Here is a 26,378-nt window from a genome sequence, read left to right on the forward strand (position 1 = left end):
GATTACAGATATTGGGTTAGTGTAGGATATGTGTGAGATTACAGATGTAGGGTTAGTGTAGGATATGTGTGAGATTACAGATATTGGGTTATTGTAGGATATGTGTGAGATTACAGATGTAGGGTTAGTGTAGGATATGTGTGCCATTACAGATGTAGGGTTAGTGTAGGATATGTGTGAGATTACAGATGTAGGGTTAGTGAAGGATATGTGTGCGATTACAGATATTGGGTTAGTGTAGGATATGTGTGCCATTACAGATGTAGGGTTAGTGTAGGATATGTGTGCCATTACAGATGTAGGGTTAGTGTAGGATATGTGTGAGATTACAGATATTGGGTTAGTGTAGGATATGTGTGAGATTACAGATGTAGGGTTAGTGAGAAGGATATGTGTGAGATTACAGATATTGGGTTAGTGTAGGATATGTGTGAGATTACAGATGTAGGGTTAGTGTAGAATATGTGTGCAATTACAGATATTGGGTTAGTGTAGGATATGTGTGAGATTACAGATATTGGGTTAGTGTAGGATATGTGTGCGATTACAGATGTAGGGTTAGTGTAGGATATGTGTGCGATTACAGATATTGGGTTGTGTAGGATATGTGTGAGATTACAGATGTAGGGTTAGTGTAGGATATGTGTGCGATTACAGATATTGGGTTAGTGTAGGATATGTGTGAGATTACAGATATTGGGTTAGTGTAGGATATGTGTGAGATTACAGATACTGGGTTAGTGTAGGATATGTGTGAGATTACAGATGTAGGGTTAGTGAAGGATATGTGTGAGATTACAGATATTGGGTTAGTGTAGGATATGTGTGAGATTACAGATGTGGGGTTAGTGAAGGATATGTGTGAGATTACAGATGTAGGGTTAGTGTAGTTTATGTGTGCGATTACAGATATTGGGTTAGTGTAGGATATGTGTGAGATTACAGATATTGGGTTAGTGTAGGATATGTGTGAGATTACAGATACTGGGTTAGTGTAGTATATGTGTGAGATTACAGATGTAGGGTTAGTGAAGGATATGTGTGAGATTACAGATGTAGGGTTAGTGTAGGATATGTGTGAGATTACAGATATTGAGTTAGTGTAGGACATGTGTGAGATTACAGATATTGGGGTAGTGTAGGATATGTGTGAGATTACAGAGGTAGGGTTAGTGTAGGATATGTGTGAGATTACAGATATTGGGTTAGTGTAGGATATGTGTGAGATTACAGATATTGGGTTAGTGTAGGATATGTGTGAGATTACAGATATTGGGTTAGTGTAGGATATGTGTGCGATTACAGATATTGGGTTAGTGTAGGATATGTGTGAGATTACAGATATTGGGTTAGTGTAGGATATGTGTGCGATTACAGATATTGGGTTAGTGTAGGATATGTGTGAGATTACAGATGTAGGGTTATTGTAGGATATGTGTGAGATTACAGATGTAGGGTTAGTGTAGTTTATGTGTGCGATTACAGATATTGGGTTAGTGTAGGATATGTGTGAGATTACAGATATTGGGTTAGTGTAGGATATGTGTGAGATTACAGATACTGGGTTAGTGTAGGATATGTGTGAGATTACAGATGTAGGGTTAGTGAAGGATATGTGTGAGATTACAGATGTAGGGTTAGTGTAGGATATGTGTGAGATTACAGATATTGAGTTAGTGTAGGACATGTGTGAGATTACAGATATTGGGGTAGTGTAGGATATGTGTGAGATTACAGATGTAGGGTTAGTGTAGGATATGTGTGAGATTACAGATATTGGGTTAGTGTAGGATATGTGTGAGATTACAGATATTGGGTTAGTGTAGGATATGTGTGAGATTACAGATATTGGGTTAGTGTAGGATATGTGTGAGATTACAGATATTGGGTTAGTGTAGGATATGTGTGAGATTACAGATATTGGGTTAGTGTAGGATATGTGTGCGATTACAGATATTGGGTTAGTGTAGGATATGTGTGAGATTACAGATGTAGGGTTAGTGTAGGATATGTGTGAGATTACAGATGTAGGGTTAGTGTAGGATATGTGTGAGATTACAGATGTAGGGTTCGTGTAGGATATGTGTGAGATTACAGATGTAGGGTTCGTGTAGGATATGTGTGAGATTACAGATACTGGGTTAGTGTAGGATATGTGTGAGATTACAGATGTAGGGTTAGTGTAGGATATGTGTGAGATTACAGATATTGGGTTAGTGTAGGATATGTGTGAGATTACAGATGTAGGGTTAGTGTAGGATATGTGTGAGATTACAGATATAGGGTTCGTGTAGGATATGTGTGAGATTACAGATGTAGGGTTCGTGTAGGATATGTGTGAGATTACAGATATTGGGTTAGTGTAGGATATGTGTGAGATTACAGATGTAGGGTTCGTGTAGGATATGTGTGAGATTACAGATGTAGGGTTCGTGTAGGATATGTGTGAGATTACAGATGTAGGGTTAGTGTAGGATATATGTGAGATTACAGATATTGGGTTAGTGTAGGATATGTGTGAGATTACAGATACTGGGTTAGTGTAGGATATGTGTGAGATTACAGATGTAGGGTTAGTGTAGGACATGTGTGAGATTACAGATACAAAGTTAGTGGAACAGAGGTCCTTCCGTTCCTCCTTTATCACCTTAGAGATACAATCATATATTTGGAAGTAACTTATAATTTACCGTTCCTTAAACTCATCCAGATTATGGAGCTGTAGATGTGGCTCGATGCTCGCCTTCATTTTTTCTATTGTCCTATTCCAAACAAATGCTAATTCCATGCCACATCTGTCGCCATCTTGTTGAATTTGTTTCACCAGGTAATTACCTACAGCCAAAAAACATACAGTTACTTGTAGAATACCCGCGGCTTCGTTCGGGGAAAATATGTTAAATTGTTGGTTACGGTAGCTAAAGTAAAATTTTCAGTGTCATCCTGAAATTGACATTTTCAGAGTGCTACATTAAATTTTGTCCACTTTAAATTTTTATTATTTTGGCATTTTCCTAATTTGTCGTAACATTGATGTGAACAACAACTTTTTTTAATTTCAACATTTTTATTGATTTTACATATTCAATACATATTATCTACTATATAATTGTTTAAGGGTCACTTCCGTTGTTCTGTCACGGATATTCATTGGTCGCGGCCTCTGTCTGTCATGGAATCCAAGTCGCTGATTGGTAGTGGCAAAATGCCCACGAGTCCGACCATTGCCACGACCAATCAGCGACGGGTGCAGTCCAGCAGCAACATGGCCGCTCCTTCCTCCCCACAGTCAGTGCCCGCTCCGTACTCCCCTCCAGTCAGCCCTCACACAGGGTTAATGGCAGCGCTAATGGACCGCGTTATGCCGTGGTGTAAGGCACTCTATTAATGCTGCTGTTAACCCTGTGTGACCAACTTTTTTACTATTGAGGCTGCTTATGCAGCCTCAATAGTAAAAATATCTAATGTTAAAAATAATAAAAAAATAAAAAATCATCATATATTCACATTCCGGCGCCTTTCCCGCTCCTCGCGACGCTCTGGGAACCGCTCCATGCAAGCGTCAGGTTCCGGTGGCAAGGATGGTATGCGACAAGGACCTGCCATGACGTCACGGTCATGTGACCGCGACGTCATCACAGGTCCTGCGCCCATACCAACCCTGGGACCAGAAGCTGCCACGTGCACCGCATACAGGGCCAGGACTTTAACGGAGGGTGAGTATATGTTTATTTTTTTATTTTAAGTCTGTATACTACATGACTCTGTGCTGTATACTCCATCACTGTACAATATACTACATGACTGGGCAATATACTACGTGGCTGGGCAATATACTACGTGGGCTGTGCAATATACTACGTGACTGGGCAATATATTACGTGGCTGGGCAATATATTACGTGGCTGGGCAATATACTACGTGGCTGGGCAATATACTACATGGCTGGGCAATATACTATGTGACTGGGCAATATACTATGTGGCTGGGCAATATACTACGTGGCTGGGCAATATACTACGTGGCTGGGCAATATACTGCGTCACTGGGCAATATACTACGTGGCTGGGCAATATACTATGTGACTGGGGAATATACTATGTGGCTGGGCAATATACTACGTGGCTGGGCAATATACTACGTGACTGGGCAATATACTACGTGGCTGGGCAATATACTGCGTCACTGGGCAATATACTACATGGCTGGGTAATATACTATGTGGCTGGGCAATATACTTTGTGGCTGGGCAATATACTACGTGGCTGGGCAATATACTACGTGACTGGGCAATATACTACGTGGCTGGGCAATATACTACGTGGCTGGGCAATATACTACGTGGCTGGGCAATATACTACGTGGCTGGGCAATATACTACGTTGCTGGGCAATATACTAGGTGGACATGCATATTCTAGAATACCCGATGAGTTAGAATCGGGTCTGCATCTAGTGTAGTTTAACCCCTTTCTGACATCGGACGTACTATCCCGTCCATGTGGGGTGGGCCCCTATGACCATGGACGGGATAGTACGTCCAGCGCGATCGGCGGCGCTCACGGGGGGAGCGCCGCCAATCGCGGCCGGGTGTCAGCTGTTTATCGCAGCTGACATCCGGCACTATGTGCCAGGAGCGGTCACGGACCGCCCCCGGCACATTAACCCCCGGCACACCGCGATCAAAGATGATCGCGATGTGCCGGCGGTACAGGGAAGCTTCCCGCAGGGAGGGGGCTCCCTGCGGGCTTCCCTGAGCCCCCCGCAGCAACGCGATGTGATCGCGTTGCTGCGAGGGTCTCACCTCCCTCCCTGCTCCCTCCAGCCCCGGATCCAAGATGGCCGCGGATCCGGGTCCTGCAGGGAGGGAGGTGGCTTCACAGAGCCTGCTCAGAGCAGGCACTGTGAAGACTGCAGCGCTGCATGTCAGATCAGTGATCTGACAGAGTGCTGTGCACACTGTCAGATCACTGATCTGTGATGTCCCCCCCTGGGACAAAGTAAAAAAGTAAAAAAAAAAAATTTCAAATGTGTAAAAAAAAATAAAAAAAAATATTCCAAAATAATGAAAAAAATAAATAAATATTATTCCCATAAATACATTTCTTTATCTAAATAAAAACAAAAAAACAATAAAAGTACACATATTTAGTATCGCCGCGTCCGTAACGGCCCACCTATAAAACTGGCCCACTAGTTAACCCCTTCAGGAAACACCGTAAGAAAAAAAAAAAACGAGGCAAAAAACAACGCTTTATTATCATACCGCCGAACAAAAAGTGGAATAACACGCGATCAAAAAGACAGATATAAATAACCATGGTACCGCTGAAAACGTCATCTTGTCCCGCAAAAAACGAGCCACAATACAGCATCATCAGCAAAAAAATAAAAAAGTTATAGTCCTGAGAATAAAGCGATGCCAAAATAATTATTTTTTCTATAAAATAGTTTTTATCGTATAAAAGCGCCAAAACATAAAAAAATGATATAAATGAGGTGTTGCTGTAATCGTACTGACCCGAAGAATAACACTGCTTTATCAATTTTACCAAACGCGGAACGGTATAAACGCCTCCCCCAAAAGAAATTCATGAATAGCTGGTTTTTGGTCATTCTGCCTCACAAAAATCAGAATAAAAAGCGATCAAAAAATGTTACGTGCCCGAAAATGTTACCAATAAAAACGTCAACTCGTCCCGCAAAAAACAAGACCTCACATGACTCTGTGGACCAAAATATAGAAAAATTATAGCTCTCAAAATGTGGTAACGCAAAAATATTTTTTGCAATAAAAAGCGTCTTTCAGTGTGTGACGGCTGCCAATCATAAAAATCCGCTAAAAAACTCGCTATAAAAGTAAATCAAACCCCCCTTCATCACCCCCTTAGTTAGGGAAAAATTAAAAAAATGTATTTATTTCCATTTTCCCATTAGGGCTAGGGTTAGAGTTAGGGCTAGGGTTAGGGCTAGGGTTAGGGCTAGGGCTAGGGTTAGGGTTAGGGTTAGGGCTACGGTTAGGGTTAGGGCTAGGGCTAGGGTTAGGGCTAGGGTTAGGGCTAGGGTTAGGATTAGGGTTAGGATTAGGGTTAGGGCTAGGGTTAGGCCTAGGGCTACAGTTTGGGTTGGGGCTAAAGTTACAGTTAGGGTTTAGATTACATTTACGGTTGGGAATAGGGTTGGGATTAGGGTTAGGGGTGTGTCAGGGTTAGAGGTGTGGTTAGGGTTACTGTTGGGATTAGGGTTAGGGATGTGTTTGGATTAGGGTTTCAGTTATAATTGGGGGGTTTCCACTGTTTAGGCACATCAGGGGCTCTCCAAACGCGACATGGCGTCCGATCTCAATTCCAGCCAATTCTGCGTTGAAAAAGTAAAACAGTGCTTCTTCCCTTCCGAGCTCTCCCGTGTGCCCAAACAGGGGTTTACCCCAACATATGGGGTATCAGTGTACTCAGGACAAATAGGACAACAACTTTTGGGGTCCAATTTCTCCTGTTACCCTTGGGAAAATACAAAACTCGGGGCTAAAACATATTTTTTGTGGGAAAAAAAAAGATTTTTTATTTTCACGGCTCTGCGTTATAAACTGTAGTGAAACACTTGGGGGTTCAAAGTTCTCACAACACATCTAGATTAGTTCCCTGGGGGGTCTAGTTTCCAATATGGGGTCACTTGTGAGGGGTTTCTACTGTTTAGGTACATTAGGGGTTCTGCAAACGCAATGTGACGTCTGCAGACCATTCCATCTAAGTCTGCATTCCAAATGGCGCTCCTTCCCTTCCGAACTCTGCCATGAGCTCAAACGGTGGTTTCCCCCAACATTCGGAGTATCAGCGTACTCAGGACAAATTGGACAACAACTTTTGGGGTCGAATTTCTCCTCTTACCCTCGGGAAAATACAAAACTGGGGGCTAAAAAATAATTTTGGGGGGAAAGATTTTTTTTTTTAATTTTCACGGCTCTGCGTTACAAACTGTAGTGAAACACTTGGGGGTTTAAAGCTATCACAACACATCTAGATGAGTTCCTTAGGGGGTCTAGTTTCCAAAATGGTGTCACTTGTGGGGGGTTTCTACTGTTTAGGTACATTAGCGGCTCTGCAAATGCAATGTGACACCTGCAGACCATTCCATCTAAGTCCTCATTCCAAATGGAGCTCTTTCCCTTCCGAGCCCTCCCATGCGCCCAAACAGTGGTTCCCCCCCACATATGGGGTATCAGCGCACTCAGGACAAATTGGACAACAAATTGTGGGGTCGAATTTCTCCTGTTACCCTCGGGAAAATACAAAACTGGGGGCTAAAAAATAATTTTTGTGGGAAAAAAATTTTGTTTTATTTTTACGGCTCTCCATTATAAACTTCTGTGAAGCCCTTGGTGGGTCAAAGCGCTCAGCACACATCTATATAAGTTCCTAAGGGGGTCTACTTTCCAAAATGGTGTCACTTGTGGGGGGTTTCTACTGTTTAGGTACATTAGGGGCTCTGCAAACGCAATGTGACACCTGCAGACCATTCCATCTAAGTGTGCATTCAAATGGCACTCCTTCCCTTCTGAGCCCTCACATGTGCCCAAACAGTGGTTCCCCCCACATATGGTGTATCATCGCACTCAGGACAAATTGGGCAACAAATTTTGGGGTCCAATTTCTCCTGTTACCCTCAGGAAAATACAAAACTGGGGGCTAAAAAAATAATTTTTGTGGGAAAAAAATTTTGTTTTATTTTTACGGCTCTGCATTATAAACTTCTGTGAAGCACTTGGTGGGTCAAAGTGCTCACCACACCTCTAGATAAGTTCCGTAGGGGGTCTACTTTCCAAAATGGTGTCACTTGTGGGGGGTTTCAATGTTTAGGCACATCAGTGGCTCTTCAAACGCAACATGGCGTCCCATCTCAATTCCTGTCAATTTTGCTTTGAAAAGTCAAACGGCGCTCCTTCCCTTCCGAGCTCTCCCATCCGCCCAAACAGTGGTTTACCCCCACATATGGGGTATCAGCGTACTCAGGACAAATTGTACAACAACTTTTAGGGTCCAATTTCTTCTCTTACCCTTGGGAAAATAAAAAATTGGGGGCGAAAAGATAATTTTTGTGAAAAAATATGATTTTTTATTTTTACGGTTCTACATTATAAACTTCTGTGAAGCACTTGTTGGGTCAAAGTGCTCACCACACCTCTAGATAAGTTCCTTAGGGGGTCTACTTTCCAAAATGGTGTCACTTGTGGGGGGTTTCAATGTTTAGCCACATCAGGGGCTCTCCAAACGAAACATGGCGTCCCATCTCAATTCCAGTCAATTTTGCATTAAAAAGTCAAATGGCACTCCTTCGCTTCCGAGCTCTGCCATGCGCCCAAACAGTGGTTTACCCCCACATGTGGGGTATTGGCATACTCAGGACAAATTGTACAACAATGTTTGGGGTCCATTTTCTCCTGTTACCCTTGGTAAAATAAAACAAATTGGAGCTGAATAAAATTTTTTGTGAAAAAAAGTTAAATGTTCATTTTTATTTAAACATTCAAAAAATTCCTGTGAAGCACCAGAAGGGTTAATAAACTTCTTGAATATGGTTTTGAGCACCTTGAGGGGTGTAGTTTTTAGAATGGTGTCACACTTGGGTATTTTCTATCATATAGACCCCTCAAAATGACTTCAAATGAGATGTGGTCCCTAAAACAAAATGGTGTTGTAGAAATGAGAAATTGCTGGTCAACTTTTAACCCTTATAACTCCCTAACAAAAAAAATTGCTGATGTAAAGTAGACATGTGGGAAATGTTACTTATTAAGTATTTTGTGTGACATATCTCTGTGATTTAATTGCATAAAAATTCAAAGTTGGAAAATTGCGAAATTTTCATAATTTTCGCCAAATTTCCATTTTTTTCACAAATAAACGCAGGTACTATCAAAGAATTTTTACCATTGTCATGAAGTACAATATGTCACGAGAAAACAATGTCAGAATCACCAGGATCCATTGAAGCGTTCCAGAGTTATAACCTCATAAAGGGACAGTGGTCAGAATTGTAAAAATTGGCCCGGTCATTAACGTGCAAACCACCCTTGGGGGTAAAGGGGTTAAGCTATTACAACTATTTTTTAAATTATTTTTTATCAAAAATGAAAATGTATGCACCTTACACAAAAATATAAAACATTTACACCCAATTTACAACATAGTGCAACCCTTCCCCCCTCCCTCCAGAGTAATCTATAAGTAGTTCACGGGCAATTAGTAAAATTGGTTAAACATCTATCTATTGTAGTGCTTTTTGGTAAACAATGTTTCTGGTTTTATCTTCAGGTGCATATCTAAAAAGAATTTTGGGGTTACCTACTCTAGGTTATCTACAAGCAACGTACAACTGTCTATGTGAAAAACATGGGCTCTCCAAATTAATGCCGGCTACGTTAACTGATTGATCTTGTGCTTTGTTTATAGTCATAGCAAATGCAAGTCGGATTGGGAACTGCAAACACTTAAGATTGAAGGGCATGTCGCTTGGTAGCAAAGGAATACGTGGAATGAAAACTTAGAGTTTCCCATAAGAATAGTGGCTTCAATAACATTGGGCATGAGACTCTTAATGCCCAATCTTGTGCCGTTACACATTTTTGGTGGGTCAAGGTTCCGAAGCAAAATTATTGTGGCTCCTATTTTTAAAGTGAGCTTATGTGGTGGCATTCCAGGAGGCTCCAAATAATTCAGGAACTCCAATGGATACATTATGACTTGTTCACTCTCCGTGACTGAATCACTGGACATGTATGTTGTCATTAGACCAGGCAGCCTTCTCTGAATTAGTAGATTTATGAAGATGACACTATCATTTTTAGGCCCTAGGATTGCACATAACCACTGATGGTTATTAAAATTGTTACAAATATCAGGGAAAACTTGGTCAATAAGTTCCATTACCGAAGATGTCATTTCACAAAAATCTTCCGGAAGGGAAATGAGACCAGTAGTGGAATCAGTAGGGAACCTGTCATTTCCAAGGCATAATAGCTGGTGGGTAAATTTGTCTGCAGTTGTATTTCCCATCGAATGAACCCACACATTAGTAGTAAGTAGGGTTGAGCGAAACGGGTCGGTCATTTTCATAAGTCGCCGACTTTTGGCACAGTCGGGTTTCATGAAACCCGACCCGATCCCTGTGTGGGGTCGGCCATGCGGTACGCGACTTTCGCGCCAATGACGCGAAAAGCGCCATTTCTCAGCCAATGAAGGTGGACGCAGAGTGTGGGCAGCGTGATGACATAGGTCTCAGTCCCCACCATCTTAGAGAAGGGCATTGCAGTGATTGGCTTGCTGTCTGCGGCGTCACAGGGGCTATAAAGGGGCGTTCCCGCAGACCGCCATCTTACTGCTGCTGATCTGAGCATAGGGAGAGGTTGCTGCCGCTTCGTCAGAAGAAGGGATAGCGTTAGGCAGGGTCCATTAACCCCCAAACCGCTTGTGCTGTAGCGATTTCCACTGTCCAACACCACCGTTTGTTTGCAGGGACACTGGAGGCTACATTTTTTTTCCTCAGCGCTGTAGCTCATTGGGCTGCCCTAGAAGGCTCCCTGATAGCTGCATTGCTGTGTGTACGCCGCTGTGCAAACCAACTGCTTTTTTCAAAGCACAAATCCTGTTGTTCCTTCCTTTCTGCACAGCTATTTTGTTTGTTTGTCCACACTTTTTATTTAATTTGTGCGGCAGTCCACTCCTTGTTATTGCTGCCTGCCATACTTTGCTGAGATAACTGCAGGGAGATACTAATTGTAGGACAGTCCCTTTTTTTTTTTTTTTTTTCGTTACATCTGTTCAAGCCACTTTCTGCTACAGAAAATATACTCTAATACAGTGGCCCAGATTTATTCACTAGTCTCCCTGAATAAAAAAAAAAGGGTGCAGATTAAAATTGGCAAATCTGCATCAGTGGCAGTCCTGTGTGTGGCATCTGTGTCTCATTTTCTGGCACAGAAAACATACAGTCTAACAGTGGGCCTGATTTCTTGCCAATTCTCCCAGAAATAATAAAAAAAATAGTGGTTGATTAATATTGGCATTTGTGCTTCAGTGCCAGTCGTGTGTGCCATCTCTCTCAAATTGTGGGGCACAGAAAGCCTAGTGTCTGTTTTTTTGTTTTTTGGTTTTTAAATTCTCCCTGAAAAAAATAAATAGTGGGAGATTAATATTGGCATTTGTGCTTGAGTGCCAGTCGTGTGTGCCATCTCTCTCAAATTGTGGGCCACAGAAAGCCTAGTGTCTGTTTTTTTGTTTTTTGTTTTTTAAATTCTCCCTGAAGAAAAATAAATAGTGGGAGATTAATATTGGCATTTGTGCTTGAGTGCCAGTCGTGTGTGCCATCTCTCTCAAATTGTGGGCCACAGAAAGCCTAGTGTCTGTTTTTTTTTTATTTTGTTTTTTAAATTCTCCCTGAAAAAAATAAATAGTGGGAGATTAATATTGGCATTTGTGCTTCAGTGCCAGTCCTGCGTGTGTGGCATCTGTCTCATTTTGCGTCACAGAAAACCGAGTGTCTAACATTGTGCCTGATTTTCCTTGCAGTCTCACCCACCTATAAAGGGATATCTAAATCCTACAGAAGTTTGAGTTCACCTTGTAAGTTGTTTTACAGTAACAAATACCGTTACTTTGGTTACGTTTTTAAAACAATAAGGAAGTCTGGTGGAAGAGGATGTGGCCGTGGGCGTTCATTGCCAGCTGGTAATGATGGTAGTGGTGGTGGAGCATCAGGTGGTCGTGGGAAAAACAATATAGCACCTAAGTCTCGAGCTGTGGAGCCAGGTTCGTCGTCTGGCTACACAAGGCCTCGAACGCTCCCTTTTCTGGGAGTAGGAAAACCGCTTTTAAAGCCGGAGCAGCAAGAGCAAGTTTTGGCTTTCCTTGCTGACTCAGCCTCTAGCTCTTTTGCCTCCTCTTCTGAAACTGGTAAATGTAAAAGCAGCGCGTCGTTAGTGGATGTTCACGCTCAGGGACAAGTCACTCCATTGTCCTGTTCAGCAAAAACAACAACAGAGAAGGATGCGTCAGGCGACACAATGGGTTACTCCATGGAGCTCTTTACACATACCGATCCTGGGTTAGAAAGTGAAACAGTTAACAGGCCATGCCCATTACAAGTTGAATCGGACATGGAGTGCACAGATGCACAGCCACAGCCATGCTGTTCCTTTGACTCAGACCACAACATTGCCCTCGCAGTGTACTGATCCAGAATCAGACCCTGGTGAGACTATGGTGCCCCGTAACGAACGCTATACCTCCGGCTTACACGGTAACACAGACGAAGTTGCACATGAGATAGAAGAGGAGGTCATAGATGACCCAGTTGTTGACCCTGATTGGCAGCCATTGGGGGAACAGGGTGCAGGCGGCATTAGTTCTGAAGCAGAGGAGGAGGGGCCGCAGCAGGCATCAACATCGCAACAGGTTCCATCTGCCGGGCCCGTATCTGGCCCAAAACGCATGGCAAAGCCAAAACCAGTTGGAGGACAGCGTGGCCATCCGGTTAAAGAAGCTCAGTCTGCAATGCCTGAAAAGGTATCCGATGCTAGAAAGAGTGCAGTCTGGCATTTTTTTAAACAACATCCAATTGATCAGCGCAAAGTCATCTGTCAAAAATGTTCAACTACCTTAAGCAGAGGTCAGAATCTGAAAATTCTAAATACAAGTTGCATGCATAGACATTTAACCACCATGCATTTGCAAGCCTGGACAAACTACCAAACGTCCCTTAAGGTTGTAGCACCCTCGGCCAATGAAGCTAGTCAGCAACGCTACATCCCTTCCGTCACTGTAAGGCCACCATTTTCCGCACCACCTGCAGTATCTGTGCAGGTTTCGTTGCCAGGCCAAAGCAGTCAGGGAATCACCAGTTTCGTAGTAGGAAACACTGCATGTAGGGCACCGGCAAGAATACCGTCTCCAACCGTCTCTCAGTCTGCCATGTCCACCGGCACCCCCGCTAGTTCCACGATCTCCAGCTCTCCAGTCCAGCTCACCCTACATGAGACTCTCGTTAGAAAAAGGAAGTACTCATCCTCACATCCGCGTACACAGGGATTTAACGCCCACATAGCTAGACTAATCTCGTTAGAGATGATGCCCTACCGGTTAGTTGAAAGCGAAGCTTTCAAAGCCCTGATGGACTACGCTGTACCACGCTACGAGCTACCCAGTCAACACTTCTTTTCGAGAAAAGCCATCCCAGCCCTCCATCAGCATGTTAAAGAGCGCATCGTCCATGCACTCAGGCAATCTGTGAGTACAAAGGTGCACCTGACAACAGATGCATGGACCAGTAGGCATGGCCAGGGACGTTACGTGTCCATCACGGCACACTGGGTGAATGTGGTGGATGCAGGGTCCACAGGGGACAGCAATATTGGGACAGTTCTGCCTAGCCCACGGTCTAGGAAACAGTTGGCTGTAGCTGTTCGCCCCCCCTCCTCCTCCTCCTCGTCCTCCTGCAGAAGCGAGAGCTCGTCCACAAACCGCAGTCGCACAACCACTCCATCCGCAGCTGCCACTGTTGCACACCAGGTGTTCCATTATGGGGCAGCTACTGGCAAGCGTCAGCAGGTTGTATTGGCTATGAAGTGTTTGGGCGACAACAGACACACCGCGGAAGTTCTGTCTGAGTTCTTGCAGAAAGAAACGCAGTCGTGGCTGGGCACTGTAGATCTTGAGGCAGGCAAGGTAGTGAGTGATTACGGAAGGAATTTCATGGCTGCCATCGCCCTTTCCCAACTGAAACACATTCCTTTTCCTGGCTCACACCTTAAACCTGGTGGTGCAGTGCTTCCAGAAAAGTTATCCGGGGTTATCCGACCTGCTCCTCAAAGTGCACTGACTTTGCTCGCATATCCGCCGTTCGCCCGTACACTCCAGCCGTATGCAGAACTATCAGCGGTCTTTGAACCTTCCCCAGCATCGCCTAATCATCGACGTTGCAACAAGGTGGAACTCAACACTGCACATGCTTCAGAGACTGTGCGAACAGAGGCGTGCTGTTATGTATTTGTGGGAGGATACACATACACGGGCAGGCAGGAGGATGGCAGACATGGAGTTGTCAGGTGTGCAGTGGTCGAAGATACAAGACATGTGTCAAGTCCTTCAGTGTTTTGAGGAATGCACACGGCTGGTTAGTGCAGACAACGCCATAATAAGCATGAGCATCCCCCTAATGCGTCTGCTGATGCAAAGTTTGACGCACATAAAGGAGCAGGCGTCTGCAGCAGAGGAAGAGGAAAGCCTTGATGACAGTCAGCCATTGTCTGGTCAGGGCAGTGTACAGGACGAGGTAGCGAGCGAACAGGAGGAGGAGGATGAGGAGGATGATGGGGATGAGTATTTTTTTAACGAGGAAGCTTCTCCGGGGCCACTGGAAATTGGTGGCGTGGCAAGGCCGGGTTCTGGTTTTTTGAGGGACACAAGTGACGTAGATTTGCCTGTAACTGCCCCTCAACCCAGCACAACCGCAGATTTGACAACTGGAACTTTGGCCCACATGGCGGATTATGCCTTACGTATCCTCAAAAGGAACCCACGCATTATTAAAATGATGATCGATGACGATTACTGGTTGGCCTGCCTCCTTGATCCTCGCTATAAAGGCAAATTGCAAAATATTATGCCACATGAGAACCTGGAACAAATATTAGCAACCAAACAATCAACTCTTGTTGACCGTTTGATTCAGGCATTCCCAGCACACAGCGCCGGTGATCGTTCTCACACGAGCTGCAGGGGGCAGCAGACCAGAGGTGTTAGAGGTGCACAAATCAGAAGTGGCGTTGGACAGAGGGGTTTTCTGACCAGGTTGTGGAGTGATTTTGCTATGACCGCAGACAGGACAGGTACTGCAGCATCAATTCAAAGTGACAGGAGACAACATTTGTCCAGTATGGTTACTAACTATTTTTCATCCCTTATCGATGTTCTCCCTCAACCGTCATTCCCATTTGATTACTGGGCATCCAAAATAGACACCTGGCCTGAATTGGCAGAATATGCATTGCAGGAGCTTGCTTGCCCAGCAGCTAGTGTGCTATCAGAAAGAGTATTCAGTGCTGCTGGTTCAATATTAACCGAAAAAAGGACTCATCTGGCTACCCAAAATGTTGATGATCTAACCTTCATTAAAATGAACCACTCCTGGATTTCGAATTATTTTGCCCCACCTTTCCCGGCTGACACCTAGCTTTCCTATTAAAAGGTCTTGCTTGTGGACTGGTCTGACTGAGTTTTCTAATCTGGTAATTTGCAGCAGCTGTTTGTCCAGCATACAACATGTTTACACCTCCCTAAATGGCCAAACTCCCCCCACGGGGCCGTGGTCTCGCCACTTGGCGCAAGCACCCGTGAAAGTACCATTTGTCTGAAGAGGTGGGTGTGCACGCTTTTGGTCGACGGCACTGCCACTGGGTCCCTCATAGTACAATAAAGTGTCTCTGGCGGTGGTGGCGCGCAACCAACGTCAGACACACCGTTGTAACATGAGGGGCCCTGGGCCTGTACCGCCGGCCACAAGACAGTTCCCCCCCCAGCTCAAACCGTGCTCTACGATTTGCAAAATTATCTCTCACAGCTCCACCAATGTTTAGTCTATGCGCTGACATCCTTCAATGCCTGGCACTGACAATACCAATGTGTTGACATGCATGATGCTACTTAAAATAGTCAGGGGCAGTGTCCTATATTTACACCAGTAAATACTTTGCGCCAAATTACTAGGTCTGAAACTCAGCAGAGGAGCCCACCCCTGTACCTAAGTATGCCACCCTTTTGTTTTTTGGTTTTGTTGTATTGCGAGACATTAACATCTATTTATTTTTTGGGAGTACTAACTGTCAGACACTCATTACAATCGGCCTCCGCTGACAACACTAATGCTGCCTGTGTACCCCTGCAAGATAATTCCAAGTGCATAGAGCCTACTTTTGTTATGTTAGGCCTACTAAGCCTGTCTGCGGTCCCTCCTTCCAATAGTCCTCCACTGACCACACCACTGCTGCCCGTGTACCCCTGGAACCTATTTTAAAGTGCCTACAGCCTACTTTTGTTATGTTAGGCCTACAAAGCCTGTCTGCGATCCCTCCTTCCAATAGTCCTCCACTGACCACACCACTGCTGCCCGTTTACCCCTGGAGCCTATGTTAAAGTGCCTACAGCCTACTTTTGTTATGTTAGGCCTACTAAGCCTGTCTGCGGTCCCTCCTTCCAATAGTCCTCCACTGACCACACCACTGCTGCCCGTGTACCCCTGGAACCTATTTTAAAGTGCCTACAGCCTACTTTTGTTATGTTAGGCCTACTAAGCCTGTCTGCGGTCCCTCCTTCCAATAATCCTCCACTGACCACACCACTGCTGCCTGTGTACTCCTGGAACCTATTTTAAAGTGCCTACAGCCTACTTTTGTTATGTTAGGCCTACTAAGCCTGTCTGCGGTCCCTCCTTCCATTAGTCCTCCACTGACCACACCACTGCTGCCCGTGTACCCCTGGAACCTATTTTAAACTGCCTACAGCCTACTTTTGTTATTTTAGGCCTACAAAGCCTGTCTGCGGTCCCTCCTTCCAATACTCCTCCACTGACCACACCACTGCTGCCCGTGTACCCCTGGAACCTATTTTAAAGTGCCTACAGCCTACTTTTGTTATGTTAGGCCTACAAAGCCTGTCTGCGGTCCCTCCTTCCAATAGTCCTCCACTGACCACACCACTGCTGCCCGTGTACCCCTGGAACCTATTTTAAAGTGCCTACAGCCTACTTTTGTTATGTTAGGCCTACTAAGCCTGTCTGCGGTCCCTCCTTCCAATAGTCCTCCACTGACCACACCACTGCTGCCCATGTACCCCTGGAACCTATTTTAATGTGCCTACAGCCTACTTTTGTTATGTTAGGCCTACAAAGCCTGTCTGCGGTCCCTCCTTCCAATAGTCCTCCACTGACCAGACCACTGCTGCCCGTGTACCCCTGGAACCTATTTTAAAGTGCCTACAGCCTACTTTTGTTATGTTAGGCCTACTAAGCCTGTCTGCGGTCCCTCCTTCCAATAGTCCTCCACTGACCACACCACTGCTGCCCGTGTACCCCTGGAACCTATTTTAAAGTGCCTACAGCCTACTTTTGTTATGTTAGGCCTACTAAGCCTGTCTGCGGTCCCTCCTTCCAATAGTCCTCCACTGACCACACCACTGCTGCCTGTGTACTCCTGGAACCTATTTTAAAGTGCCTACAGCCTACTTTTGTTATGTTAGGCCTACTAAGCCTGTCTGCGGTCCCTCTTTCCATAAGTCCTCCACTGACCACACCACTGCTGCCCGTGTACCCCTGGAACCTATTTTAAACTGCCTACAGCCTACTTTTGTTATTTTAGGCCTACAAAGCCTGTCTGCGGTCCCTCCTTCCAATAGTCCTCCACTGACCACACCACTGCTGCCCGTGTACCCCTGGAACCTATTTTAAAGTGCCTACAGCCTACTTTTGTTATGTTAGGCCTACAAAGCCTGTCTGCGGTCCCTCCTTCCAATAGTCCTCCACTGACCACACCACTGCTGCCTGTGTACCCCTGGAACCTATTTTAAAGTGTCTACAGCCTACTTTTGTTATGTTAGGCCTACTAAGCCTGTCTGTGGTCCCTCCTTCCAATAGTACTCCACTGACCACACCACTGCTGCCCATGTACCCCTGGAACCTATTTTAAAGTGCCTACAGCCTACTTTTGTTATGTTAGGCCTACAAAGCCTGTCTGCGGTCCCTCCTTCCAATAGTCCTCCACTGACCAGACCACTGCTGCCCGTGTACCCCTGGAACCTATTTTAAAGAAGTGCCTACAGCCTACTTTTGTTATGTTAGGCCTACTAAGCCTGTCTGCGGTCCCTCCTTCCAATAGTCCTCCACTGACCAGACCACTGCTGCCCGTGTACCCCTGGAACCTATTTTAAAGTGCCTACAGTCTACTTTTGTTATGTTAGGCCTACTAAGCCTGTCTGCGGTCCCTCCTTCCAATAGTCCTCCACTGACCAGACCACTGCTGCCCGTGTACCCCTGGAACCTATTTTAAATTGCATAGAGCATCCTTTTTTTAATTGTAGGCATGCTAAGTCTGTCTGTGGTCCATAATTGAAATTGTCCTCCACTGACCAGAGCAATGCTGCCTGTGTACCCCTGTAACCTTTTTTAAACTGCATTGAGCCAAATTTTTTGTTTAAGGCCTACTACCTGTGTCTGTCTGCGCCACTCAATACAGCTGTCCTCCTCAGAAAAAAGCTGAGCGTCAATAGTCTGGTTTTCAGCCTATAGGAATTTGAAAACTGCATTGGGGCTACTACTTCGGTAGGGCCTACTAACGGTGTCTGACGCTCCAAGGTGTTCTCCAGGTTGCCTCTCCATAGCTTCGATCTTCTAGCTCTCGTTAAGTAGTTGTTGAAACATCACTGCATTAAGCCTACAAGTTGGGTCTGGGTTGTAGAGACGGTGTCTGCCGCTCCAAGGTGTTCTCCAGGTTGCCTCTCCATAGCTTCGATCTTCTAGCTCTCGTTATGTAGTTGTTGAAACAACACTGCATTAGGCCTACAAGTTGGGTCTGGGTTGTAGAGACGGTGTCTTCCGCTCCAAGGTGTTCTCCAGGTTGCCTCTCCATAGCTTCTATCTTCTAGCTCCCGTTAAGTAGTTGTTGAAACAACACTGCATTAGGCCTACAAGTTGGGTCTGGGTTGTAGAGACGGTGTCTTCCGCTCCAAGGTGTTCTCCAGGTTGCCTTTCCTGAGCTTCTATCTTCAGGCTCTTGTTAAATAGTTGTTAAATGGAACAACTGCATTTGGCCCACTAGTTGGGTTGGGGCCTACTATCGGTGTCCGCCGCTCCTTGCTGTTCTCCTCCACTGAACAAAGCTGTGCCGCCTGTTTACTACTGTTGCCAATTTTGAACTGCATTTAGACTACTTACTGATTTGGGCCTACTCTCTGTGTCAGCCTCTCATTACAGTTGTCCTCCACTGAACAAAGCAATGCCCCCTGGTTAGTCCTGTTACCAATTTTGAACTGCATTTAGCCCACTTTATTCTTTGGGCCTATATCTGTGTTTCCTCCTCATCCTGCCCATTGCCCAGCCAGTGATAGATGAGTCTGCTGGTACATTGACCCATAACGCAACATTCCCCGTGCACGCTACACAGCAAGATTGTGACCCTGCTGAAAGTCAGGTTCCTCTTCCCGCATACCATACCACCTTACACGGGACAAAGAGGAAGGTGCAGATGAAGGTGCTGGTTCCTTCATCAGGTGGGGGAGGAATACTCGTTGGCGACGTCACTGGCACAGGGCCCCTCATAGTAAGCAAAAGTGTCGCTGCCGGTGGGAGGCGCCCCCGCCGTGCAAACACACCGCCGTACTTTGAGGCGCCCTGTGCCAGTGCCAATGCCAACGAGGGGGCCCCCCCTGCTTGCTCTGGATCACAGCACTTGCAAAGTTGAAATACTTACCTCTCCCTGCTCCACTGCCGTGACGTGGTCCAGATTTCCTGGGCTCACTAAATACTTGAACCAGCCCTACCCCCTACAACTTTAGCCAAATGACCCCCAATTTCCAATGCCTTACTATTATTATAAGGTAAATTAAGATTGACAAGCTTCAGTAACAAGAATGGATGTTTTTGCCATTAAAATGGGCACTGTACATGTTTTCCTGTCCTCCACTCACTGCCGACTATGCTCCCCCATTGACTTGCATTGGGTTTCATGTTTTGGTCGATCCCCGACTTTTCGCGATAATCGGCCGATTCCACTCGACTCGACTTTTGAGATAGTCGGGTTTCGCGAAACCCGACTTGACCCTAAAAAACTAAAAGTCGCTCAACCCTAGTAGTAAGAGTTTGCTTCTGAACATGTATCCACAGATACACATGTATCCACAGATAAGAAGATTGCATCGGATAGTTATACATACTATTTTATTGTTATACTGCCCTCTAGTGGGATGGAAAGAATTACATCTTATTGAAGAGTTAATACATATAGCCCACTGCAGTCTTCCCTACAGTTCCTTATATGTATTTTGCAGAGTATACCAAGAGTATACCAAGCACCAATCAATATTTATGTATATCTCTCTTTATAAGGCTGCCGTCACACTAGCAGTATTTGGTCAGTATTTTACATCAGTATTTGTAAGCCAAAACCAGGAGTGGAACAATAGAGGAAAAGTATAATAGAAACACGTCACCACTAGTGTTGAGCATTCCGATACCGCAAGTATCGGGTATCGGCCGATACTTGCGGTATCGGAATTCCGATACCGAGATCCGATATTTTTGTGATATCGGGTATCGGTATCGGAAGTGTAAAATAAAGAATTAAAATAAAAAATATTGTTATATTCACCTCTCCGGCGGCCCCTGGACATCAGCGGGAGGATCCGGCGTCCGGCACGGCTTCTTTCTTCAAAATGCGCGCCTTTAGGACCTGTGGTATGACGTCCCGGCTTCTGATTGGTCGCGTGCCGCCCATGTGACCGCCACGCGACCAATCAGAAGCCGCGACGTCATTCCTCAGCTAAAGTCCTAGAATGAGCGCCTTCTAGGACCTGAGGAATGACGTCGCGGCTTCTGATTGGTCGCGTGGCGGTCACATGGGCGGCACGCGACCAATCAGAAGCCGGGACGTCATACCACAGGTCCTAAAGGCGCGCATTTTGAAGAAAGAAGCCGTGCCGGACGCCGGATCCTCCCGCTGATGTCCAGGGGCCGCCGGAGAGGTGAATATAACAATATTTTTTATTTTAATTCTTTATTTTACACTTTAATATGGATCCCAGGGCCTGAAGGAGAGTTTCCTCTCCTTCAGACCCTGGGATCCATGAGGATACATTCCGATACTTGATGTCCCATTGACTTGTATTGGTATCGGATATCGGTATCGGCGATATCCGATATTTTTCGGGTATCGGCCGATACTATCCGATACCGATACTTTCAAGTATCGGACGGTATCGCTCAACACTAGTCACCATTTCTGTATTTATCACCTGCTCCTGGTTTTGGCTGAGAAATACTGATGTATAATACTGACCAAATACTGCTAGTGTGACGGCAGCCTAAATCTGTATCATGGATACATAAGATGTAATTCTTTCCATCCCACTAGAGGGCAGTATAAGAATAAAATAATATGTATAACTACCCCATGCATTCTTTTCCTTGATTTGTATAAATTATTTATGGAGATTTGTGACTGTAGTCTTTTTTGATAATGAGATTATTATGATCTATGTGGATATATATTGAATACAGTTTCATAATCCCAGATAATGAGAACGGCTTTTGTCTGAGAACAATCATGTATTTTTAAAAAATTTTTTAATATTAATGCCACTTCGTACTTGGGTGTACCATGTATTGTCCAATCATGTGGTACCTTATAATTTATATGTTTTATTATTTATTGTGTTTAATAAAGATTTATTGATTTTTAGAAAAGTTCTCCAAGCTTTTTTGATAGGATAGTACAATGTTGTACTGGGTGATCGAGCAGCTCTTTCCTCTTGGGAGTAAAATAACTCGGCTATTTTCAAGATGGACTCTGAGATGAACTACAGTCAGATGTCTTTCATTGATGGGAAAATGTAGTTATCGCCACACGGCTTCATTATTACTTATATACCATCTGATACAGCACAATCTCATCAGATGTATATTTTAGATTCTCTAGCTGGAAAACTGCCAAATCACTGCCCTTGTTAACGTTTTTGCAAATGTATTTAATTGACATCACAGAGCTACAATATTCGAAGTTTCAAACATTTTTGAAAGCAGTGGAGAGTAAGGTACAACCCATCGATTATCTATTTCAATATCTGTGTTTTGTTTAACCCTTTTTAATCTGATTGTTGCAGTATATCCTCCCTGTTCAGGTTTCCGTCTTCTGTAAAGAGGATAACCATCATCTCCTGTTTGTGTTTCTACAATCAAGTTGTGAGGATACTTTTTAGTACATTTTCCTTCCTTCTTTCATACATGGTGGATCTTGGGTTAAGTGGCCCACATGGGCCATGGATCATATTTTTAGAAATAGTTTCAAAAAGTACCGAGTCCTCTTCTGGATTTGGAAGTTCAGCAGAAGTATCACTGTCAATTTGATCAGGGCGTACAGTATCTAATCCTTTAGCCATATCAGTAAATGAGCATGTGGAAGATCTCTTTTTTGCCACTCAATTGAATACACCCAACACTGACTTTCACAAAAAATGTAACACTTTAATTATGTCCATGAGCTTGATCAGCTATGTTTAAAAACCCTTGCTGTTAAATCATGTCGATCAGACGGGCCATGACCATTCAGAAGCTCTTCCCTTATCTCTGGCCAAGTTGGATTACCGTATATACTCAAGTATAAGCCGACCCGAGTATAAGCCGACCCCCCTAATTTTGCCACAAAAAACTGGGAAAAATTAATGACTCGAGTATAAGCCTAGGGTGGGAAATGCAGCAGCTACCATAAATGTCAAAAGTAAAAATAGATACCAATAAAAGTAAAATTAATTGAGACATCAGTAGGTTAAGTGTTTTTGAATATCCATATTGAATCAGGAGCCCCATATAATGCTCCATAAAGTTTATGATGGCCCCATAAGATGCTCCATATTAAAATATGCCCCATATAATCTAATATATAATTGCCTAGAATACTACTTCCTGCAATTTGTGCCAACTTCCGTGGCTTTGTCCGGGGCTAATGTCCGGAGCTAATGTCCGGAGCTAATGTCCGGAGCTAATGTCCGGAGATTAATTGCCTAGAATACTACTTCCTGCAATTTGTGCTAACTTCCGTGGCTTTGTCTGGAGCTAATGTCCGGAGCTAATGTCCGGAGCTAATGTCCGGAGATTAATTGCCTAGAATACTACTTCCTGCAATTTGTGCCAACTTCCGTGGCTTTGTCCGGAGCTAATGTCCGGAGCTAATGTCCGGAGCTAATGTGCGGAGATAATGTCCGGAGCTAATGTCCGGAGCTAATGTCCGGAGCTTATGTCCGGAGATAAGTGACGTCAACAGTGTCCAGTGTCTGATTGGTTGCCGCCTGCTGCGAGCGACCAATCAGAAACGTGCCGTACTGTGACACACTCCGCCCGCCATTTTGGTGTGATTTTTGAATTTTTACCTCACAGCAAGTTTCTACTGAGTGGAGGCGGGCCCAGTGACGTTGCTCTTCAAGCTCCTGCCGAATTTCGTCCAAAAAATGATAATACCATTTACCAAAACTATATATATTTAGTTGTGAAGTGGTTCAGTGACATTTTCACACCAATTTTGAACTTTTGTTTGGTGTTTTCTCCATATACTGCCTATTATTCACTGACTGTTATACTGAGAGACTGCCGTTTATTAACCTCTTCTTTGCCACATTGGGTATATTGCTCTATTATTTGCCACATAAGGACATTGTCCATTATTGCCCAGCAATTTCTCTGCAATATAAACTGCCTATTTATTAATATCTGCATTCCTGCAAAGAACTATTGCCTATTATTAACTGGCTATTTTCCTACTACCTGACACTGCCTCTTATTAACCTGTTGTTTGCCACCACCACGCTTAAAGCTGTTTAGCTTAGCCAACATGAGCTCTAATAGTAAGGATACTAATGACACAGAGCCCAAAGCTGCTGATGGCGCACGTAAGATTAGGTCTGATAGAAAGTATACTAATAATGCAGAGCAAAAAGACGCCGATGCCGCACGTAAGCGCAAACAGCGTGCTAACAAGAGTACAGAGGATAGATGCAAGCGCATGGACACTGTTAAGTATACTAATGACACAGAGTCCAAAGCTTATGATGGCGCACGTAAGATCAGGTCTGATATAAAGTATGGTAATGATGCAGAGCGAAAAGCCGCCGATGCCGGACGTAAGCGCAAACAGCGTGTTAACAAGAGTACAGAGGATAGATGCAAGTGCCTGGATACTGTTAAGTATACTAATGACACAGAGCCCAAAGCTGCTGATGGCGCACGTAAGATCAGGTCTGATATAAAGTATGGTAATGATGCAGAGCGAAAAGCCGTCGATGCCGCACGTAAGCGCAAACAGCGTGTTAACAAGAGTACAGAGGATAGATGCAAGCGCCTGGATACTGTTAAGTATACTAATGACACAGGCTCCAAAGCTGCTGATGGCGCACGTAACATCAGGTCTGATAATAAGTATACCAATGACGCTGAGCGAAAAGCCACCGATGCCACACGTAAGCACAAACAGCGTGCTAACGAGACTACAGAGGACAGACATAAGCGCCTGGACACTGTTAATGCTGCTTGCAATAAACGCATTACTAATGAGTCTTTTGAGGACAAAACTAATCGATTAAGTAATAAAGCTGCTGCTGCACGCTCTCAACGTTGCAAACATAATATTTCCACGTCCTCAGTCATAGATTCTGCCCACAATACAGCTTCTTTGTCTCCATTCATAGAATGTGTGCAGCTTGAAGCTCCTTTAACTGTTGGTAAATCTGCACGTAAGCGCAAACACTGTCCTACTTACACTCCAAATGATAAACGCCGTCGCCTGCACACTGTTAAGTCTGCTTATAAGACATGCTTCACACCTGACTCTTCTAAGGCAACAAACAAACCATTACCAAATGCAGCTGGTGCACGCCGTGAATGGCGCAAAAAAACCGCTTGCACCTCCATATTAATAAACTCTGACCACGATACACCTTCCAACTCCTCAGTGATTGAATCTGTGGACAGTGAAGATCCTCTACCAGGTCCACGCTTTATATATGTTGGCTTACAGAAACATTCCAATGCTCCGTTATCACAACCTGTACCTCAACATCCTACAGGTTTTACTAATGATGACAGTACCATAGTAGAACACTCCTGTGGTCCTATGAACTATTTATGTGAACATTGTCAAGCATTACATTTTAATGCTGAGATACCAGCAGATAAAAATTTTACTCTGTGTTGTCACAAGAGTAAAGTGCATATACCTATACCCCAATATCCCGAGGTCTTTAAATGATTGCTGACAGGGGAGAGTGAGTTCAGTAAGAATCTCATGGAAAATATTCGTAGTATTAACAGCTCATTTGCTTTCGCCTCCATGGGTGCCAATATATCCCCTCCACCTGGACATGGCCCTTACTGTTTCCGTATACATGGACAAATATATCATCGTACTGGAACTCTACATCCCAGTGATGATCAAGTTCCAGCTTATGCCCAACTGTATATTTTGGATACCGCTACCGCGAATGAACAATGTTTAAACTGTGAACAAAATCAAAAATGTCATCCCACTTTGATGAGTATAATTGCTCTTCAGTTAGACAATGTGAATCCCTTTGTTGCTGCCTACAAAATGTTACGAGATGTGGAACATAAAGAACATCTTAAAGCTGAAGCTAATGGCACTCTCATGCCAAATATCATCATGGCCCTTAAACAAGATCGGAATCAAGACCCTCGCCGATATAATAATCCAACTGTCAATGAAGTTGCTGTCGTATTTGAAAATGACAATGGAGAGCCACCATTTAATCGTGATATTTTAATACATTTACAACCGGACCCCAAAAATCCTTTGGCGCCAAGAACACAACAGGTCAGCATTCTACACAGTAATTTAGATGCTTTACTCTATCCTTTATTTTTCCCTTACGGAGACCAGGGCTGGCATGATGGCCTCAAGCAACAAGGGCAAAGTCCACGCAGAGTTACACAACTGCAATATTACTGCTATGTGCTGTCTGTCCGTAATCAGTTTAATCCACTCCTGAATGGTGGCAAACTCACACAGCAGTACTTAGTGGATGCTTATGTGAAAATCGAGGCAAATCGCCTAAATTATATCCGTCAACACCAAAAGGATTTGAAAGTAGAGGATTATTGTGTACTCCAGGAACATCTCCAGAAAAAATCCATTGAGAAGGGCATCCCCATTGGAAAAACGGTCATTTTACCATCTTCGTTTGAAGGCAGTCCCAGGAATATGCAGCAGCGGTACCAGGATGCCATGGCTATTGTGACTAAATATGGTCGTCCTGATCTATTCATCACCATGACCTGTAATCCGAAATGGAATGAGATTACTGAGAATTTGGAACCTTGGCAGCGTGTGGAACATAGACCTGATTTGGTGGCACGTGTTTTCAAAATAAAACTGGAAGCACTCTTAAAAGACATTAACAATGGATTATTTGGGAAAGTTTGCGCTATGGTTCATGTAATTAAATTTCAAAAACGTGGCCTTCCACACGCTCACATTTTGATTATTCTGGACAGCAACTCCAAATTAAGGACTGAGGAGGACATAGACAATACAGTGTGGGCTGAAATTCCCAATCCTAC

At 44.2% G+C, this 26,378-nt stretch overlaps 1 protein-coding gene across 4 annotated transcripts in view; it reads right to left on the bottom strand.

Annotated features, from left to right (window-relative positions):
* The window catches only part of ASPDH (aspartate dehydrogenase domain containing), a 205,338-nt gene that overhangs the window by 93,967 nt on the left and 84,993 nt on the right, over positions 1–26,378 (bottom strand). For all 4 annotated transcript variants that reach the window (XM_069726372.1, XM_069726380.1, XM_069726356.1 and 1 more), the window contains exon 3: positions 2,691–2,835. In XM_069726372.1, the coding sequence (XP_069582473.1) occupies positions 2,691–2,835 (145 nt within the window). The remainder of the gene's footprint in view (positions 1–2,690; positions 2,836–26,378) is intronic.

Source organism: Ranitomeya imitator, chromosome 1 (assembly GCF_032444005.1).
Source record: "Ranitomeya imitator isolate aRanImi1 chromosome 1, aRanImi1.pri, whole genome shotgun sequence".
NCBI lineage: Eukaryota > Metazoa > Chordata > Amphibia > Anura > Dendrobatidae > Ranitomeya > Ranitomeya imitator.